At 39.0% G+C, this 18,535-nt stretch overlaps 1 protein-coding gene across 6 annotated transcripts in view; it reads right to left on the bottom strand.

The window, feature by feature from the left end:
• The window catches only part of DOCK3 (dedicator of cytokinesis 3), a 597,238-nt gene that overhangs the window by 54,223 nt on the left and 524,480 nt on the right, over positions 1–18,535 (bottom strand). For all 6 annotated transcript variants that reach the window (XM_030306883.1, XM_030306888.1, XM_030306884.1 and 3 more), the window contains exons 27-32: positions 17,823–17,921; positions 6,968–7,062; positions 5,196–5,271; positions 4,577–4,677; positions 4,255–4,313; positions 1,642–1,790 (exon numbers count right to left, since the gene is read on the bottom strand). In XM_030306883.1, the coding sequence (XP_030162743.1) occupies positions 1,642–1,790; positions 4,255–4,313; positions 4,577–4,677; positions 5,196–5,271; positions 6,968–7,062; positions 17,823–17,921 (579 nt within the window). The remainder of the gene's footprint in view (positions 1–1,641; positions 1,791–4,254; positions 4,314–4,576; positions 4,678–5,195; positions 5,272–6,967; positions 7,063–17,822; positions 17,922–18,535) is intronic.

Below are 18,535 nucleotides of genomic sequence, written 5' to 3'. Positions count from 1 at the left end.
CTTAACAGAAGACCATGGGCGAAGGGAAGGGGAAAAAAAAGTTACAGAGAGGGAAGGAGGCAAACCATAAGAGACTCTTAAGGACTGAGAACAAACTGAGGGTAGATGGGCAGTGGAGGAGGGGAAAGTGGGTGATGGGCAGGAAGGAGGGCACCTGTTGGGATGAGCACTGGGTGTTGTATGTAAGCCAATTTGACAATAAATTATATTAAAAAAGAGAAAAAATGGCATAGCCATTTGGGAATAAAATTTGATAGCATCTTATAAAGTTAAACATACATTTACAATAGCCAACAATCCTACTCCTAGAAATTTACCTAAGAAAAATGAAAGTTTATATTCATACAAAAACCTGTAAAGAAATATTTTTTAATAGCTTTATTCATAACCAACAAAAAGTGGAAATAGTGCAAATGTCTTTCAAATAGTGAATAACTGCAATGGAATACCACTCAGCAACAGAAAAATCGGTAAGTGCAACAACATGGATGAACCTCTGGATGGCATTATGCTGAGTGAAAGAAGTCAGACTCAAAAGGCTACATTCTACATTATTTCATTCAAATGACATTCTGGAAAAGGCACACCTACAGTGATGGAGAACAGACTGTCATAGGTTAAAGGTAGGGGGAAGGTTTGACTACAAAATGGTAGCATAATGGAATTCTTAGGAATTTCAAAAATCTTGATTGTGGTGGTGGTTACATGACTATGTGTTTATCAAAATTTACAGAACTTTAAATCACAAAGAATGAATTTTGCTCTTTGTAAACTTAAAAACAAACAAATAAACAAATAAGAATTTAAAAATTATTGTCTGTCTGGTCTGTTCCTCACTGTTACAACTACTCACTACAAGACCACTGGTTATCTCAGAGTCACAGGGTTAGGAGGGAGCTTACTGGGAAACTGGTACAGTCTCCAATCCAATACATAAATTTCTTCTAGAGGTCTCCTGGGAGCTTCTGCTTGAGAATCACCAGCAAAGAACTCCCCATCTCCCAAAGCAGGCTAGCTTACACTGGACAGTTCCTGTTGCTAGCAAGTTACTTCTTTTATTAGCTAAAATCAGCTTCACTGACCACTATTGGTCCTAGTCCTATTCCTTGGAGCTACACATAAAAAGGCAGGGGCCATCTCCTCTGCCTTAGAGGTGGCAGAAGGTATGCACAGAGGAACAGTCTGAAGTGACTTAGTCAGAAGCTAAGGGCTTATACCTTCTGGACCCACTCCTCTGTGCAGGAGTCTATGAAATTCTGGGCTATGAGCCATGAGACGTCATCTGATCTTGGCTCTAGCCCTAGAAATGCTTGGACCATGCACCAGAGAGGAAGGGTACTATGCTCCCAGGGCCTCTCCTGAATGAAACTTGGTCACAGTCTCAGTCACTCTCTCCTTGAACAGAAAATTTCTTTATATCATGTTCATTCCTTTCCTATTATTCTTTTCTGACCTCTAGCTTCGTGAAGAAAATCCACAAATCAATTCTAGTCAGCAATTAAGGGAAAACCCTTGAACAGGATTCAAGATGGGCAAGCCAAGATGGGCTGTAGCCATTCCCACTAGAACCATAGTCTGGCCATCTGGATCACCTGCCTGGGCAGAAGGGGTCCATCCAGAGGAGAGAAGGTGTCATCTTACCTGTTTAAAGTTGCCATTTTTCCTCTGCTCCCAGTCCATCATGTCATGAAAGATGGGAATCATGATGTTCCGTACTTCTGGCTGTGGGACCAGTGTCACACCCAGAAAAGGACCAATCATTCCCGGAATAAAGTGGATCTTATGTTCACCTGAACAACAAAACCCAATACATATTAGTTTATGCTTTCTTTGCTCCTTCTATAGAAGCTTCCCAAGTGTGGCCATAGCAGATACTTTCATCTGCCCTAGAAACATTGAGAGGAAAGCAAGCTCTCCCCTATGGCTCTCTGAGATACTCTTTTCCTTGGCTTTTTAGAATTCATAGATAAAACTGGCCCATCCCAGCTAAAACAAATGTTCAACAGGCATAAATTGCCTTTCCAAAGAATTTATGGGGAAACTACCCAAAAATCATTCCGAGGTCAAGGAACAGAGTTCACTACTTTAGACAGAACAGGATTTCTGAGTAACCTATGACAGTTTCATATTGTTCAGCATTTATTTAGCAAGGAATATTTATCCATTTCTGCTTAAACACAATGCACTATCCCTGAGGTCTCTACCTCTAGCCCAAAGGCATTTAAGAGATTCTTAAATACTGAGAACAAACTGAGGGTTGATGGGGGGTGGGTGAGAGGGGAAAGTGGGTGATAGGCATTGAGGGGGCACCTGTTGGGATGAGCACTGAGTGTTGCATGGAAACCAACTTTACAATAAATTACATTTAATATAAAAAATAAAAATAAATAAGTGATGAGATTTTCATAGTCCCTGGTCCAGCCACCAGAGGCCTGAAGTTCATGGGCCTCTTCAAAGTCTGTGCTCATGTCTGCCCAAAAGGCTTCCTCCTGAGTTAGCAGGAGCCTCCTGCACAGCCCTACTTGGACAGAATGGCTCAGGGACTCTGTCTGTGCTCCTCCCCATGTCTGTCCCTTGTCTTCACATTGCACTCTGATGGTAGCACTGCATCTACACAGACTAGACCAGCTCATCCCCCAACATTCTTTCCATGGGAAGTGGGTGATGCAGACTTCCTTGACTGGCCTGCAATCTGGGGCATGTTTGCAGAAGCCAGGGCCAGTCCTGAGGACTGTGGGACAGAACTTTTCTCTTTCTTGCAGTGGTGGAACAGAGTGAACCATTTTCCAGAGCTTTACTTACAGTCCTTCAGAGTCTATAAAGGAGACAAACTGTGGACCAGTGTAATGATTGCTATAGCCAAGTAAAACCCGTTCTTGAGGACCAGAAAATGCCATTTACACGCAAGCGCACACACACACACACACACACACACACACACACACACACGCACACATGCACACACACACACAAGATAGAGGCAAGAATAGCTTTATCAGGCAAATTTGGCATCTTTTTTGGTTTCTTCTATTGTGAAAGCCTATCTAAGGGGCCAATATTAGCCCTGAGGCTGATTCTACATATCCCAATCTTGGTATTTGGTACAGTTTATTAGTACCTTGTGTTCCTGGGAATTTCAGAGTCAACTTCAGGGTTAAGACCTATACCCAGACTATGCTGGATGCAGGGTGTAAGAGTACTGAACTGGAAAGCCTGCTTGGTGAAATGTATCCCCACTCACAGAAGGAAGCCCTAATCTTCACTGGCAGGAATGCCTCCCACCTTGTTTGCTGCTTCAGGGTTAGTGACTGAGATGGTTAATGGAGGACTGGAAGATTTTATGACCACCATTCCTAAGGCTTCAGAGGCATGAACTCAGTTGAAAACAGTAAGAGCTAGGAAGGGTAATGGCTTTTCAGGGTAACAGCTTCTCTAGTATCCTGAGAGGCCACTCAGAAGCCTATAATACCAAAAGATGGCTCTCCTAGTCACCAGGGCAATACAAGGATTCCACCAAACAATCTGACAATTTCAGATCCAAAGCACTGGGTATTAGAGAAGCTGCTGAAGGAAAGGGAGCTAAAATCAATCTCACCTAGGGGCTGCAATTCCCTTCTTGCATGCAATCTTCGTGCAACTGGTGGCAGAAACCTGATCTGCATGGCCTGAATACCAGAGACCCAAAAGATGTTTCAATATTTATGGAAATGAATAGCTGCCCTTGCTCATGTGCTGAGTATTTCCAAGATCTATACTTCTGTGCACTTACCATGATGAACACTGAGTAATGTACAGAAATGCTGAATCAGTATATTGTACACCTGTAACTAATATAACACTGTATGTTAACTATATTGGGATTAAAATTAAAAATTTAATTAAAAAAAAGATCTATGTTTCTGAGTCTGCCACTTTTGGACTGGGACATGAAGAGTACAGAAGATCTTACTGGCATCAGTTCTTAAGCTGGAAAAAACTCCTAGAGCCTTCATACTCTTCTCCTTTGGACTTTAGTTCTCAAAAAAGGGAACGTGCATGTGTGTTACTGGGGTCTTGCTTCTCAGCCTAACTCTCCCTCTAAAAGGCTCCGTGTACATGTGTGGCAACTTCCACCTGAGGTGTTACGTTAAAGATATGTAAAGGTCACTTTGGTCTGAATTAACATCCATAAAACCTGGGGGAAGTTACTAGTCTTATCACTTTTTATTTGGCTATGCAATATGTGGAATAGAAAAATAGGGAGAAAAGACCTACCCAAATTCTGCCACATGCTGAACAGTTCATAAGCCATCATCACACGCATGTCCCCATACCTGGAAATAATAACACAGGATCCAGCTTTCAGTGGGAGAAAGTTCAGGAAGGTGGGGCTATAAACCCAATAAGGCTAGCACTTCAGCACTGTCTCTAATGCTTCCCCCAGCACTACATCATTTGGCTGTCAACTGAACTCTCACATTTGGCTCTTTGGAAAGCTACCCAGTGAGAACCTTGTGGACTTCTGAGGAACCACTCATGGAAACATAACCCTATCTGGATGTGTGGTAGGGAGGTGAATAAGAAACATATGTCTTACTTATCTATAATCTTCTTCCTCTTGGCTGAAGTGATGATTTCTAGCTGAAGGCTTGGCTGATTTATGAACAGAACTGCCAGGCTAAAATAAGAATTCCACACCTAGAGAGACAGAGAAAGAGAAAACTTGTGACAGCCCAAGTCCTTAACCTTGCAAGGAGAGATTCTAAATATATGGATATAGCACAGAATTCATTTTACAATTTTAAGATTTTGGGTTTTTTCCTTTATAAATGTCTTTGCAAACAACTTTTTTTTTCTTGACTCCTCTTAAAACCAATAGTGTTGTTTCTGGCCTAGAAAGCCTACTCCTGGATGTCTGGTTCCTAGTACCTCCAAAAGGGAGACTCTTGGGTCATATCCTAGTCATTATCAAACTTGGAAGTGGTTCAATACTATGAGCATATTAATAAAGCAAAAGCCCAGTGAGCCTGCCCTAGCTCCCAGCCACACATCTGACACCTAGCTAAGTCCATCTCAAATTCCTGACCTGAAAAATTGTGAGTAAAATAAAATGGTTGCTAATTTTAAGTAAAACAAAAACAGGAACAAAAACTGAGCTTGTTTTTTGGCTTTCTACTGTTATTACAAATATAGCAATGGATCTCAGGAGCTCCTACCTTAAAGTCGAAGTCTGTCTCTGTAAAATTCTTGTGCAGTGCAGAAGACAGGTACTGGACAGTAGTGACTATAATACTGTAGTAAGGGAACAAGGCATTGGCAGAGTTAAAAGACTAACAATGGCATCTGTCAACTTAGCATCTATGACCTATGAGTAAACATCTTGAGTACAACTTGCTCTCATATAAGATGTAACTATGAGGGAAGTGGATAGATGGCAGAAACCTCACAGAAAACTGGTCTTGGAGAAATGCTCCATAGTTGGCAGGACAGCATAGAACATCAGTGGGTTCTAGGCCTGGCTCTGCCATTACCTGACCTTGGTACAACTTCTGCCTGAGCCCAAGGGTCCCTCCCTATAACAGGGGGTGGGGGAAGTTAGTTGGTTCTTTAAGATTTCTTCTAGTTCAAAGAGTGATTCTAGTATTTTGAGGACTTTTGGGTAATGAATGTATATAATGACTACCAGAGAACTTAGAGAATAATTTTATTATTTTACTTGATAATAAGGGTTTATAATGATTAAATCCCTTTTATCATAAACTCTTATCATATACTATTATTTTTATCTATAAGTCATTTGTTTTCAGCCTTTGGTCTAGAATATCACTCTCAATTTTAGCCTGGGCAAATACAAGGAGCAATGGGAGCCTGGCTTGCCAGAGTCAAGGGCACAGGTTAAAGCAGAGAGGAAATGAAGTGGGACAGGCAGGTAAGGGTTTGATTACAGAGGGCCTTAGGTGCCAGGCAAAAGAACGTATGTCTAACACTGACTACCCTGGCTTTGGTGCAGAAGAGAGGCAAGGCAAAAAAAAGTGCATTAGAGAGACCAATCCACCAGCACAGGAAGTAACAAATTTGAAAGGTAAAAGCCTTAAAAGAAGAGGCTGTTCCTGTAGGATGGGCTGAGGAGGACCATGATGTGCTCTGAGTAGAGCTAAGAGAAAGAAACAAAAGAGAGTCAAATGGAAAATCCATGATTTAAGGAAATACATGTGCAACTTTGTTTATAACCATTCTTCTGTTCTCTATAAAATGTTTGCAATTTTGAAAAAAGAAAAAAAGTGCACTATGTTACATGTATTGCCAACATAAAAAGCGAATCAGTGGGAGAAGGCCGAGGGCTAGAAAGTGGAAACCAAGTGGCCTTCTCCTGAGTGGAGGGAAACCAGATGAGTTAGCACCTTACCACCTGCATCACTCTCCTGGTTTGCCAATTAGAAGTACAGGCTAGAAATATGAATGGAACAGGCGATCTGGGAGCAGTCTAAGGGTGAATTCTGTGGCTGGACTCAGAAGTGGTCAAAGCCTTACAGCCAGGTCTCGGGTGCATAATGAGCATTAGCTGTGGGAGGCAAGCAATATCTGGCAGACAACACAAATCAAATGAAGAGGAGGGCTTGGGATACTGCTTGCAACTAGAGAGCAACAAAGGCCAGTGGTCCATGAAACAGGTCTTTCTCAAGGAGGAACCTTCTCTGGGTATTATTATTTCACATCCTTTGTATTCCTTTTCTATATGAACCATGGGATCATCTGCCAGGCACTTAAGACTCAATTTTGAACTATCTTCAATGCTTTCTTCTTGAATTTATGGTAAACAGTCAAGTCCTGCTGATTGTGCCTCCAAACATTTTCCACATTTACCCTATTCTCTCTGTCCCCAAGGCCTTGGCAATCATCTCTGTCTTGCTTTCTCTCTGCCTCTCACACACACTCTCTCTCCTTAGTCTGAGAATAGCTCTGTTGATGCTGGTGCTTCCACACTCACTTGCTTGTGAGAAGTCTCATCACCATCCAGTCCCGAGGGAAGACACTCATCTTCATCAGGTTCCGGAACACACAGAAAATCTTCAGCAGGAATTCCTGATCCAGGAGGAAAATCTGATTGTGAGATACCACCACTACTACTACAGCATGCATTTCCTCAACAGGGCTTTCCTGACCTCTAGACCATAAGAATGGGTGGAATCAGTGGGTCAGATTCTGATACCCTTTGTGAGTTACTTCTCTTTTAGAGGACTGCATGAGAGTCAGATGTAGGCTAGATGGGAGAAGACCCAAACTGGGTAGAGCAGATGCAGCTCTGTACCCACTGAGCCTAGTACCTAAATCCCAAAGCATAGGGAAAGTTACAGCCCATCAGAACCGGTATCCAATTGGGTCTGTGGGTCTCATTCTTTGAGTCCTGGCCCTTGGGCACTTGATGCTAACAATCTGCTTTCGTGGATGTTAAGAACACATTGACAGGAGAAGCACTTTAGGAATGGCAGAATGAAGACCTCCAAAAATGTGCTCCTATATGAAAGCAATGAGAATACGGGCAAAGACAGGTTAAGCAAGGAGTTACAACAATCCAAGGAGTGCTATTCAAGAAAAATGGGTTGAATCTTAGTAGGAACAGTGGACTTCATTGCATTTTAATTTGCCCTATTCCTATCCCCTTCTTCTTCCTACCTCTACGGTATCCTTGAAAACAAGCAACTGCAGAACTACAGTAGTACTGAAAACCAGCAGCTTAGCATTCACTAGAAGGGACAAAATGGTTTTGGAGCTCCCTCAAAAGTGCCGTCCTCAGAAAATTATTAACTTTTCTATCTGTCTGGCAGCAACCTAGGAAATTCCCACTCAGAGAGCTTATTCGATCTGGTTCAGAGCTTACTCAATGAGAAGAGCCTTTTACTTGGGGGCATTTATTGGGGAAAAAAATCAGCCATAAGGATTTAACATCCTAGCTGCATGAAGAGGCCATATCAGAACACGTAAGAAAATTGCCAGAAGAGTTAAAAGAAAATCTGGGGAATGATATATATATATATATATATATATATATATATATATATATATATATAGGGACTTTGAAAATCTCTGACATATACGTGGGAATCTGAAAGTCCACACACGTTAGGGCTGTACATATTCCAAGGAAAGACCGAAGAAACCTAATCTCTCACCCTGGCTGACTTTGTGGCTCTATGAGAAGTAGGAAGTGAAGGCTAAGGCAATAATGTAAACTGCTGGAGCACTGAAGGTGAGACCCAATACATGCATACAGACACTTAGCAAAGTATCAAAGACTTATTGGCTTAAGGCATTTAAGGAAATCTCTGTCCAGGTGTTAGCTGACCACTAAGCTAACTGAATGAAGACCTCAGTGGCTTCACACAACAAAGAATACAGACATTAAAGAATTAGTCCAGGAAAGTCACTAAACAAGCAAGTAAACAAATATCAATAACAACAACAAAACAAAAAAAAGCAACAACAACAAATCCTGGGATGTGGGGTGGGGTGAGATCTGATTTCCAGAGTTGCCACGTTATTTACATTTTCCAGTTTTCAACAAAAAAAATTATAAGATGTGAAATTAAACATGAAAGTATGACCCATACGCAGGAAAAAGAAGTCAAGAGAAACTTTACCTGAGGTAGCTCAAATACTGGACTTACTAGGAAAAGACTTTAAATCAGCTGTTATAAATACCCTCAAAGAACTAAAGGAAACCATGCCAAAGAATTAAAGGAAAGTACAAGGACAATATCTCACCAAATAGAGAATATCAATAAAATAGATATAAATTATTTAAAAAGCATTAAACAGAAATTTTAGAGTTTAATAGTACCATACCTAAAATGTAAATTTTGCTAGAGAAGCTCAACAGCAGATTTGAACTGACAGAAGAAAGAATCAGGAAATTTAAAAGATAGGTCAACTGAGATTGTTCAGAGGAACAGAAAGAAAAAAATGGAGAAAAACAAACAAAGCATGAGACCTGTGGGACACCACCAATTGTAAAAACATACAAATAATAGGAGAATCAGAAAAAGAGGAGAGAAAAAGAGGAGGAGATGTTGAAGAACTTTTTGAAGGAATATTGGTTAACCCAAATTTGATGAAAAAACTCCAATTACACATCCAAACAGCTCAATGAACTCCAGATAGGATAAGACCAAAGAAATCTACATACAGACATATCATAGTGAAACTGCCAAATGCCAAAAACAAAGAGAGAATCTTGAAAGCAACAAGAGAAAAATAATTTATCATGTGCAAATGATTTTCAATAATAGGTAACTTACCAGCAGATATGATGGAGGCCAGAAGGTATTAGAATGACATATTCAAAGTACTGAAATAACATGAACATGAATATCTCGCTAATGATAGCGAGACTATCATTCAAAAATGAAGACAAAATTAAGACATTCTTAATGTAAAGAAAAATGTAATGTAAAAAAAAATTCTTAAGAGTAAAAAAAACCCCCCAAAACTGTGAGAATTTTTTAGTAGACCTGCCCTATAAGAAATACTAATGGGAGTCTCTCAGACTTAAATAAAAGTAACTTAATTGATATAAAGAAATATAAAGCACTAGGAAAGGCGACTATATAGGTAAATATAGAAGATAGTATATATGTAAATTCATTTACTCTTTTCCTTTTTGATTTACAAGGCAACTGCATAAAGCAATATTTATAAAACTATGTTGATGAGATTATAATATATAAATATGTAATTTATATGACAGTAACAGCACAAAAAGGGGAAAGAACTGGAGTTTTATTGGAGCAAGGTTTTGTATACTATAAAATGAAATTGGTAGATAGTTTTAAGATGTTAATTGTAATTCCCAGGGCAATCACTAAGAAAATAACTTTAAGGGGCGCCTGGGTGGCGCAGTCGGTTAAGCGTCCGACTTCAGCCAGGTCACGATCTCGCGGTCCGTGAGTTCGAGCCCCGCGTCGGGCTCTGGGCTGATGGCTCAGAGCCTGGAGCCTGTTTCCGATTCTATGTCTCCCTCTCTCTCTGCCCCTCCCCCGTTCATGCTCTGTCTCTCTCTGTCCCAAAAATAAATAAATGTTGAAAAAAAAAAAAAAAAGAAAATAACTTTAAAAATATACTAAAAGAAACAATGAAGAATTAAAATGGCACACTAAAAATATTTATTTAACATAAAACAAGGGATAAATGGAGGAAAAGAGGGACAAAGAAGATATAAGACAGATATGAAACAAACAGCAAAATGGCAGATGTACATCCTAACTTATTGGTAATTACAGTAAATGTAAATGAATGAAACATTCTAATCAAAAGGCAGAGATGGAAAGATGGATAACAAATAAACATTATCCAATTATATGTGGTCTACAAGATACATACTTTAGATTCAAAGACATAAATATATTGACAGTAAAAGGATAGGAAATATACTCAATGAAAATGGTACCCAAGAGAGCTGGTATGGCTATATTGATATTAAACAATATAGACTTTAACAAAAACTGTCATTAGAGACCAAAAAAAAAAAAACCATTTTATAATAACTAAAGACCCAATATGTTTTAAAGACTTAATTATTAACATATATGCATTTAAAAAAGAACCCCAGAACACATGAAGCAAAATCTGACAGAATTAAAAGGAAAAATAGACAATTCAACAATGGTAGTTGGAGGCTTCAATATACCACTTTCAATAATGTATAGCACAACTAAATAGAAGATCAGCAAGGAAAAAGAAATCCTGAACAATACTATAGACTAATTAGACCTAATAGACATATAAGACACTCCATCCCACAATAGCAGGATACACATAGAAGAATATATTCTCTAGGACAGAATGTATGTCAGTCCATAAAAAAAGCCTCAATATATTTAAGAGAAATGAAATCATATAAAGCATGTTCTTCAACCACTATGGAAGGGAGTTAGAAATCTATAGTAGAAGGAAATTTGGGAAAGTAAAACACATGTGTATTAGGGGGTGCATGGGTGGCTCAGTTGGTTAAGCATCCATCTCTTGATTTCCACTCAGGTCATGATCTCATGGGTTGGTGAGTTCAAACCCCACACTGGGCTCTGAGCTGACTGTGGAGTCTACTTGGGGTTCTCTCTCTGCCCCTCACCCTGCTTCGGTGTTTGCTTGCTCTCTCTCTTTCTCTCTACTTGGGGTTCTCTCTCTGCCCCTCACCCTGCTTCAGTGTTTGCTCTCTCTCTCTCTCAAAATAAATAAATTAAAAAATATATGTGAATTAAACAATAAACTCCCAAATACCCAATGGGTTAAACAAGAAAGCACAAGTGAAACTAGGAATACTTTGAGATGAATAAAAATGAAAACATCAAATCAAAATTTATGGGATGAAGCTATGACTTATAGCTATAGTGCCTACACTAAAAAGAGATAAGGTCTTGGAGTGCCTGGGTGGCTTAGTTGGTTGAGTAGCTGACTTTGGCTCAGGTCATGATCTCACAGTTTGTGAGTCTGAGCCCCACAATGGCTGGCTGCTGTCAGCACAGAGCCTGCTTCAGATCCTCTGTCCCCCCCTCTCTCTGCCCCTCCCCCACTCATGCTCATTCTCTCCCTCTCTTTCCCTCTCAAAAATAAATAATAAAATAAAATAAAAAGAGTTAAGATCTCAAATCAAAACCCACCTTACACCTTAAGAAACTAGAGAAAGAAGAGCAAACTAAACATAAAGCAAGTAGAAGGGAATAAGTGAAACAGAGAGAACAGAACAGAGCAAAAAATGAAACCGAAAGTTGATTCTTTGAAAAGATCAACAAAATTGACAAACCCAAGAAAAAAGAGGGAAAAAAAAGAGAGAAAGAAGACACTATTACTAAAATTAGGCATGAAAGAAGGGACACCATTACCAATGACACAGAACTAAAAAGGATTATAAGGTACTACCATAAATAAATGTACACCAACAAATTATATAACCTCAATGAAATGGAAAAATTCTTAGAAAGATACAAAAAACCAGAATTCATTTAAAATGAAACAAAATCTGAATAGACCTATCATAAATGAAGAGATGAAATTAATAATTTAAAAGATTCACACTAAGAAAAGTGCATGACCAGATGGCTTCACTGGTGAATTTCACCAAATATTTATTTTATTTTATTTTATTTTTTTATATATATATATGAAATTTATTGACAAATTGGTTTCCATACAACACCCAGTGCTCATCCCAAAAGGTGCCCTCCTCAATACCCATCACCCACCCTCTCCTCCCTCCCACCCTCCCATCAACCCTCAGTTTGTTCTCAGTTTTTAAGAGTCTCTTCACCAAATATTTAAACTAGAATTAATATTTGTCTTTTTGATTAGATCCACTCTCAATGTGAAGTGGTGTCTTATTGTGGTTTTGACTCGCATTTCCCTAATGACTAATGATGTTAAACATCTTTTCATGGGTGTATTGGCAATTTATGTATCTTCTTTTTTTTTAATATGAAATTTATTGTCAAATTGGTTTCCATACAACATCCAGGGCTCATCCCAACAGGTGCCCTCCTCAATGCCCATCACCCACTGTCCTCTCCCTCCCACCCCCCATCAACCCTCAGTTTATTCCCAGTTTTTAAGAGTCTCTTATGGTTTGGCTCCCTCCCTCTCTAACCTTTTTTCCCCCTTCCCCTCCCCCATGGTCTTCTGTTAAGTCTCAGGATCCACATAAGAGTGAAAACATATGGTATCTGTCTTCCTCTGTATGACTTATTTCACTTAGCATAACACTCTCCAGTTCCATCCACGTTGCTACAGAAGGCCATATTTCATTCTTTCTCATTGCCACGTAGTATTCCATTGTGTATATAAACCACAATTTCTTTATCCATTCATCAGTTGATGGACATTTAGGCTCTTTCCATAATTTGGCTATTGTTGAAAGTGCTGCTATAAACATTGGGGTCCAAGTGCCCCTATGCATCAGCACTCCTGTATCCCTTGGGTAAATTCCTAGCTGTGCTATTGATGGCTCATAGGGTAGATCTATTTTTAATTTTTTGAGAAACCTCCACACTGTTTTCCAGAGTGGCTGCATCAGTTTGCATTCCCACTAACAGTGCAAGAGGGTTCCCGTTTCTCCACATCCTTGCCAGCATCTATAGTCTCCTGATTTGTTCATTTTGGCCACTCTGCCTGGCGTGAGGTGGTATCTGAGTGTGGTTTTGATTTGTATTTCCCTGATGAGGAGTGACGCTGAGCATCTTTTCATATGCCTGTTGGCCATCTGTATCTTCTTTGAGGAAATGTCTATTCAAATACTTTGCTCATTTTGAAATCAAGTTGCCTTTTTATTCTTGAGTTGTAAGAGTTCTCTATATATTTTACATGCAAGTCCTTTAGTAGATATGATTTGTCAATATTTTCTTCCATTCTGTGGGTTGTTTCACTTTCTTGTTGGCATACTTTGAAATACATAAGTTTTTAATTTTGATGAAGTCTACATCTGTTTTTTCTTTTGTTGCTTGCTTTTGGTGTCATAACTAAGAAATCACTGCTAAACTGAAGGACACAAAGATACACTCCTATGTTTCCTTCTAAGAGGTTTATAGTTTAGCTCTTACATTTAGGTCTATGATCCCTTTCCTGTTGATTTTTAAAATATGATATGAGGTAGAGGTACAACTGTTTTTTCTTTTTTTTTTTTTTTTTTTTTGGCACAGAGATATCAAATTGTCCCAGCACCATTTGCTGAAATGACTGCTTTACTCTTTGAATTATCTTGGCAATATTATTGAAAATCAAATGACTAAATATAAAGGTTTAGTTCTAGACTCTCAATCCAATTCCATTGATCTTTATGTCTATCTTTATGCTAGTACCAATTCTGATTACTGTTATTTTTTTGTAAGTTTTGAAACTGGGAAGTATGAATCCTTCAATTTTGTTTTCTTTTTCAAGACCATTTGGCTATTCTGAGTCCCTTTCATTCCACTATGAATTATAGATCAGACTGTCAACATCTGCAAAATGGCAGCTCAAACTTGGAGAGGTCTTATATTGAAACCTGTATATCACTTTGTGAAGTACTGTCTTAACAATATTAAGTGTTCCAATCTATGTACATGGGGTGTCTTTTCATTTATTTATGTCTTTTAAAATTAATTTTCCTAATTATTTTATTTGTTTTTATACTATTATAAATGGAACTGGTCTCTTAATTTTATTTTTGAATTGTTCATTGCTAGTGCTAAGAAATACGATTTTTGTATATTAATTGTGTATCCTGCAACTTTGCTGAACTTATTACTTCTGATAGTATTTTTTGGATGTCTTAGGATTTTCTGTAAACAAAATCATGTCATTTGAAGACATAGTTTTACTTCTTCCTTTCCCACCTGGGTGACTTTTATTTCTTTTTTGTGCCTAAATGCTCCAGCTAGATCCTCCAATATAATGAATATAAGTGGTTAGAGCAGATGTCTTTCTCTTGTTCCTGACCTTAAGAGGAAAGCATTCAATCTTTTCTTATTAAGTCTGATGTTAGCTGTGGATTTGTCATAGATGCCCTTCATTAGTCTGAAGAAATTCCCTTCTATTTCTAGTTTGTTGAATGATTATATCATGAAAGGCTGGTGGATTTTTTTAAAAAATGTGTTTTTTTTAACATCCATTATGATGATCCTCTTTTGGTCCTTTATTCTATTTAATGGTGTATTACATTGATTGATTAGCATATATTAAGCCAACCTTGCATTTCTGTGTTCAATCCCACTTGATCATGGTGTATGCCTCTTTTAATATGTTCCTGGATTCTGTTTGCTAGTATGCTGCTAAAGGTTTTGCATTTGTATTTATAAGGGATATTGGTCTATAGTTTTCTTTTCTTGAGATGTCTGTTTTTGGTTTCCATGTCAGGGTAATACTGACCTCATAGAATGAGTTGGGTTCCCTCCTCTTCTATTTCTTGTAAGAGCTTGTGAAGGATTGGTATTAATTCTTCCTTAAAAATTTGGTAGAATGTACCAATTAAGCCATCTGGTCTTGGGCTTTTCTTTGTGCAAAGTTATAAATTATTAGCTTGATCTTGTTAATTTGTGATGTCTTTTAAGAGGGATATAATCAGGGACACTGAACTGTATAGTTTAAAAGTGTAAATTTTATGGTATGCAAATTATATCTCAATAATGCTGTCATGAAAAAAAGAACATATGTACAGAACTCTATATTTGGTGTGGTGGACTGCATATGTTCCCTCATCTCTGTTTCAGCTCAAATCCTCTAAAATGATAGTTAAGAAATACATATGTCCACAGAGACAAAGGAAACAGGAAATAAGAACACAGTAATCAGAAGAGGTGAACAAATTTTGAAAGCTTTCATGGTGACTGACTTAATATACTTGAGAAAGATGACAGCCAAGAGCCTTTGGAAGTGATAGCAACAGGAAGCAAGGATTTCAGAAACTGTAGGCATCACCAGGTACCTCTGTGGGACTGGGATATGAGGGCTAAAACCAGGAAGATTGATTGACAGTCTCCCTAAGATCCCTTCTGCCATCTCATGTCCCTGGGTGACCAGGCTTTCCCCATCCTGTCAGAAGACTGAGGGCTGCTCTCTGGAGTAGCTGATTACTGAGATCTGTTCTCAAGGATACAGCAACATATGAGGGTGGACATGCCAAAATGAAAATAGGCACCGATACAAAGTTTACCTGCTAAACTGGAAGGTCCCCAGACCCTTTGTGTTATTTGGTTCCCAAAATATTGGCAGGCTACTCCATCCCTAGGAAGGGTAAATGATTCCTCTCTCAGGAAATAGACAAGCCCAAGAGAACACACCAGTAGCTATAGGAATTAGAGGATGCTCTGACCCAATGACCAGACCCTCTTTAGTCAGCTACAGGGAAGCCTGCTGGAGACAAGCCTTGCACACATATAAAGCTTCTAAGTAGCACCAGAGCACTTCACTTTCAGACCCAGGACTGACATCCAAAAGTCTGTACATATAGGAGGAAAGTCTCTAACTTTTGTCTCTAACTTTGTTTCCTGAAACAAATAAAAACAGGGCATGTTTCCAGGAAAAAAAAAAAGTGACTTGACAGTACCCAACAGATTTGACCTTGAGGAATGCTGGAAGGAGAGATTTATTACAGAGAGGTAGTAGGAAAGCCTAGCCAGATTTAAAAACCAAAAGGAAATAAGAAACATGCAAATAACAAAAGGAGCAATTAATTCCAGGAAAAAACAAAGTTCTACAAGAAAGGAAGTGTAGTAGCACAGTAGTTGGGTCACTACAGTATTTACCTAGCTGTAATAAAGAAGAGTTGATTACCAATTTAAACAAGAGTGTATGCAAACTATATTGGAATAAAGTAACCACCTATATTGGAAGAAAGAGAGGAAAGATGTGTATGTGTGTGTGTGGGGGGGGAGGAGGAATGATACAGAAGAATCACCCTCATCTTTCATGGGAAGAAGAAAATAGATAATAACTGACAGTTAAAATTTTATTTATCATTTTTTTTGACAGTTAAAATTTTAAATGGCAGTAGAAACTTGAAGAACAGCAAAAGAGTTCAAAGTGGCTGCTTTTGGGGAGTAGCAATTGGACATGGGTCAGGTTGAGGCAGGGAACGACCATTTTATGTTATAAGCTTTGTAATATGTTTTGACTTTTAAGACCCTGTATTATTAAAAATTTAAAAACCCACAAAGTTCTGGGTATAGTGCTTGCACACAGCAGGCTTTCAATAAATGAATGACAAATTTAAAAATGAAAAATTTATGTATATATATTGTTGTTATAAAAATAAAACATTTAATTAAAAAGTAAGAGAATGATGCTAGCCTGAGCTTTTGGATGCAAATCAGTTAGTATAACACATGTGATGAAAATGCTCTAGAACAGCCAACACTGGATTTTCAGGCTCCACACTCCAGCTCAAGCACTGCTTGACTTGGATGTGAGCTTTGGGCTCTGGCTAACTTTTGGCTCACTTCAAGGGCTATCAAAGTTCATCCCTCCAAGAAGATAGGCTGACCTTATGGCAATGAGTTAATGATAACAATCTGCAGAGATCCATGTCTGTGGAAAGGCAGGCAAGATCAAATACTAGCAAGTGACGCCTAATACTTATTAACTGATACAATATGATTAATAAAGGTCATGCAAATGAAAAACAATATAATGCATTATTATGAAATGCAAATGCTGTGGTTCTGAATGGAGGCAGAGCATACAACTAAAATTTGCAATAGTTTGCTTGTCAAGGGATGAACTTAGTAGCACATTCTAAGGCAAAGACATAGCCCCAGTAGTTTGTCAGCAGTGATACCACTGGAAGCTTGGGAATGCTCCCTTGTCTGGATCATGGCCCATTTCTCTGCCCTATCTGCCCTGGTGCTCTGGATCTGGAGTCTGTAGCCAATGGGTAGTGCTCACTTTTGCTCTCTACAGGTCACTTCCAGAAATACATTTTAATGAAAAGTTGCATTATTATTATTATTATTATTAATTATCATATAGTTATTATATGTGGGGCAAAATATGAGTGTTGAGTTCATAAGAAAGGGAAGAATTCTGGTTTGCTGACAGCTACTATGGCCTAGAGCAGTCTCTCATATAGGGACATGGTCACAGGGCTGCTATTAGTGAAAACTTGCCAGTGTTACTGAGGTCTGGGTGTGTAAGAACACTGCTGGCTTTCAGCTTTGGGAAGCCATACACTCACAACTGTAAAGTGGGGCTGGTGAACCCTTCACCCTAGGCAGAGCTGGTCACTTGTACTTGCTCCCCTGGCAGGAGAAAGCCCCTGGTCAGTCTTAGCTGCATGTTTCCTTTCCTGGGTGAAAAGTCAGTTCTGAGGTAGGTTTGCTGCCTACCTTGAGTTCATCTTTGCTCTGGAAGTTGTCCAGGAGGTGCTGGTAATGGGTGTCACACATCTGGCGGAGCAGCGAGAGAAGGCAGGACACATACTCACCCTGGGGACCAACGGAGAAAATACTTGGTGCAACTAATCACAAGAGCTGTGTTTCCCCAATCCACAGAGGGCAAGGAGAGAAGGAAGGGTCTGAGATGGCCCCAATGATCATGAAAGGGAAGGTGAGAACTCTGGCCCTGAAAATGAGTTTTCCTTTCTGTTAAGTTTTCTGAAGGGCTTGGGAGTTTTAATAAGACTTCTGTAGCATGGGACTAATGGTAAAACCTTAACCTATAACAAAGAAATATTGCAAAGTGAGACAGAAAGTCTCGGTTTTTTCCCTAGGAAATTTTTGGCTACACAATCCTTTGTCACTATATATTGCCAGGCCATTGTACTGAAGTTGAAAGGGATTACTCAGAACAGGGTGCTTGGCCTTCTCTGGGCAGAATGCGGGCTCTTCCCATATTGCTCCAAGATGGGATGGCCCTTCTTCAAAATTCTTCTGGGGACCTCGTAGAGCTTACATGTGGTTACTGGAACAGGAAGATGGAACAAAGTAGTTCGACATAACTTTCTGGAAAGTAGAGTCAAAACTGACCTTTATGAGAAGGTGAATTATGGGCTTTAAGATAAGTAAAAATTTATGGATACAAAAATGAGCCTTTAAGATTC

This window comes from Lynx canadensis, chromosome A2 (assembly GCF_007474595.2).
Source record: "Lynx canadensis isolate LIC74 chromosome A2, mLynCan4.pri.v2, whole genome shotgun sequence".
NCBI classification, from domain to species: Eukaryota; Metazoa; Chordata; class Mammalia; order Carnivora; family Felidae; genus Lynx; species Lynx canadensis.
The sequence above is the reverse complement of the archived record's forward strand: the minus strand, read 5'-3'. Positions and strand labels throughout refer to the sequence as shown.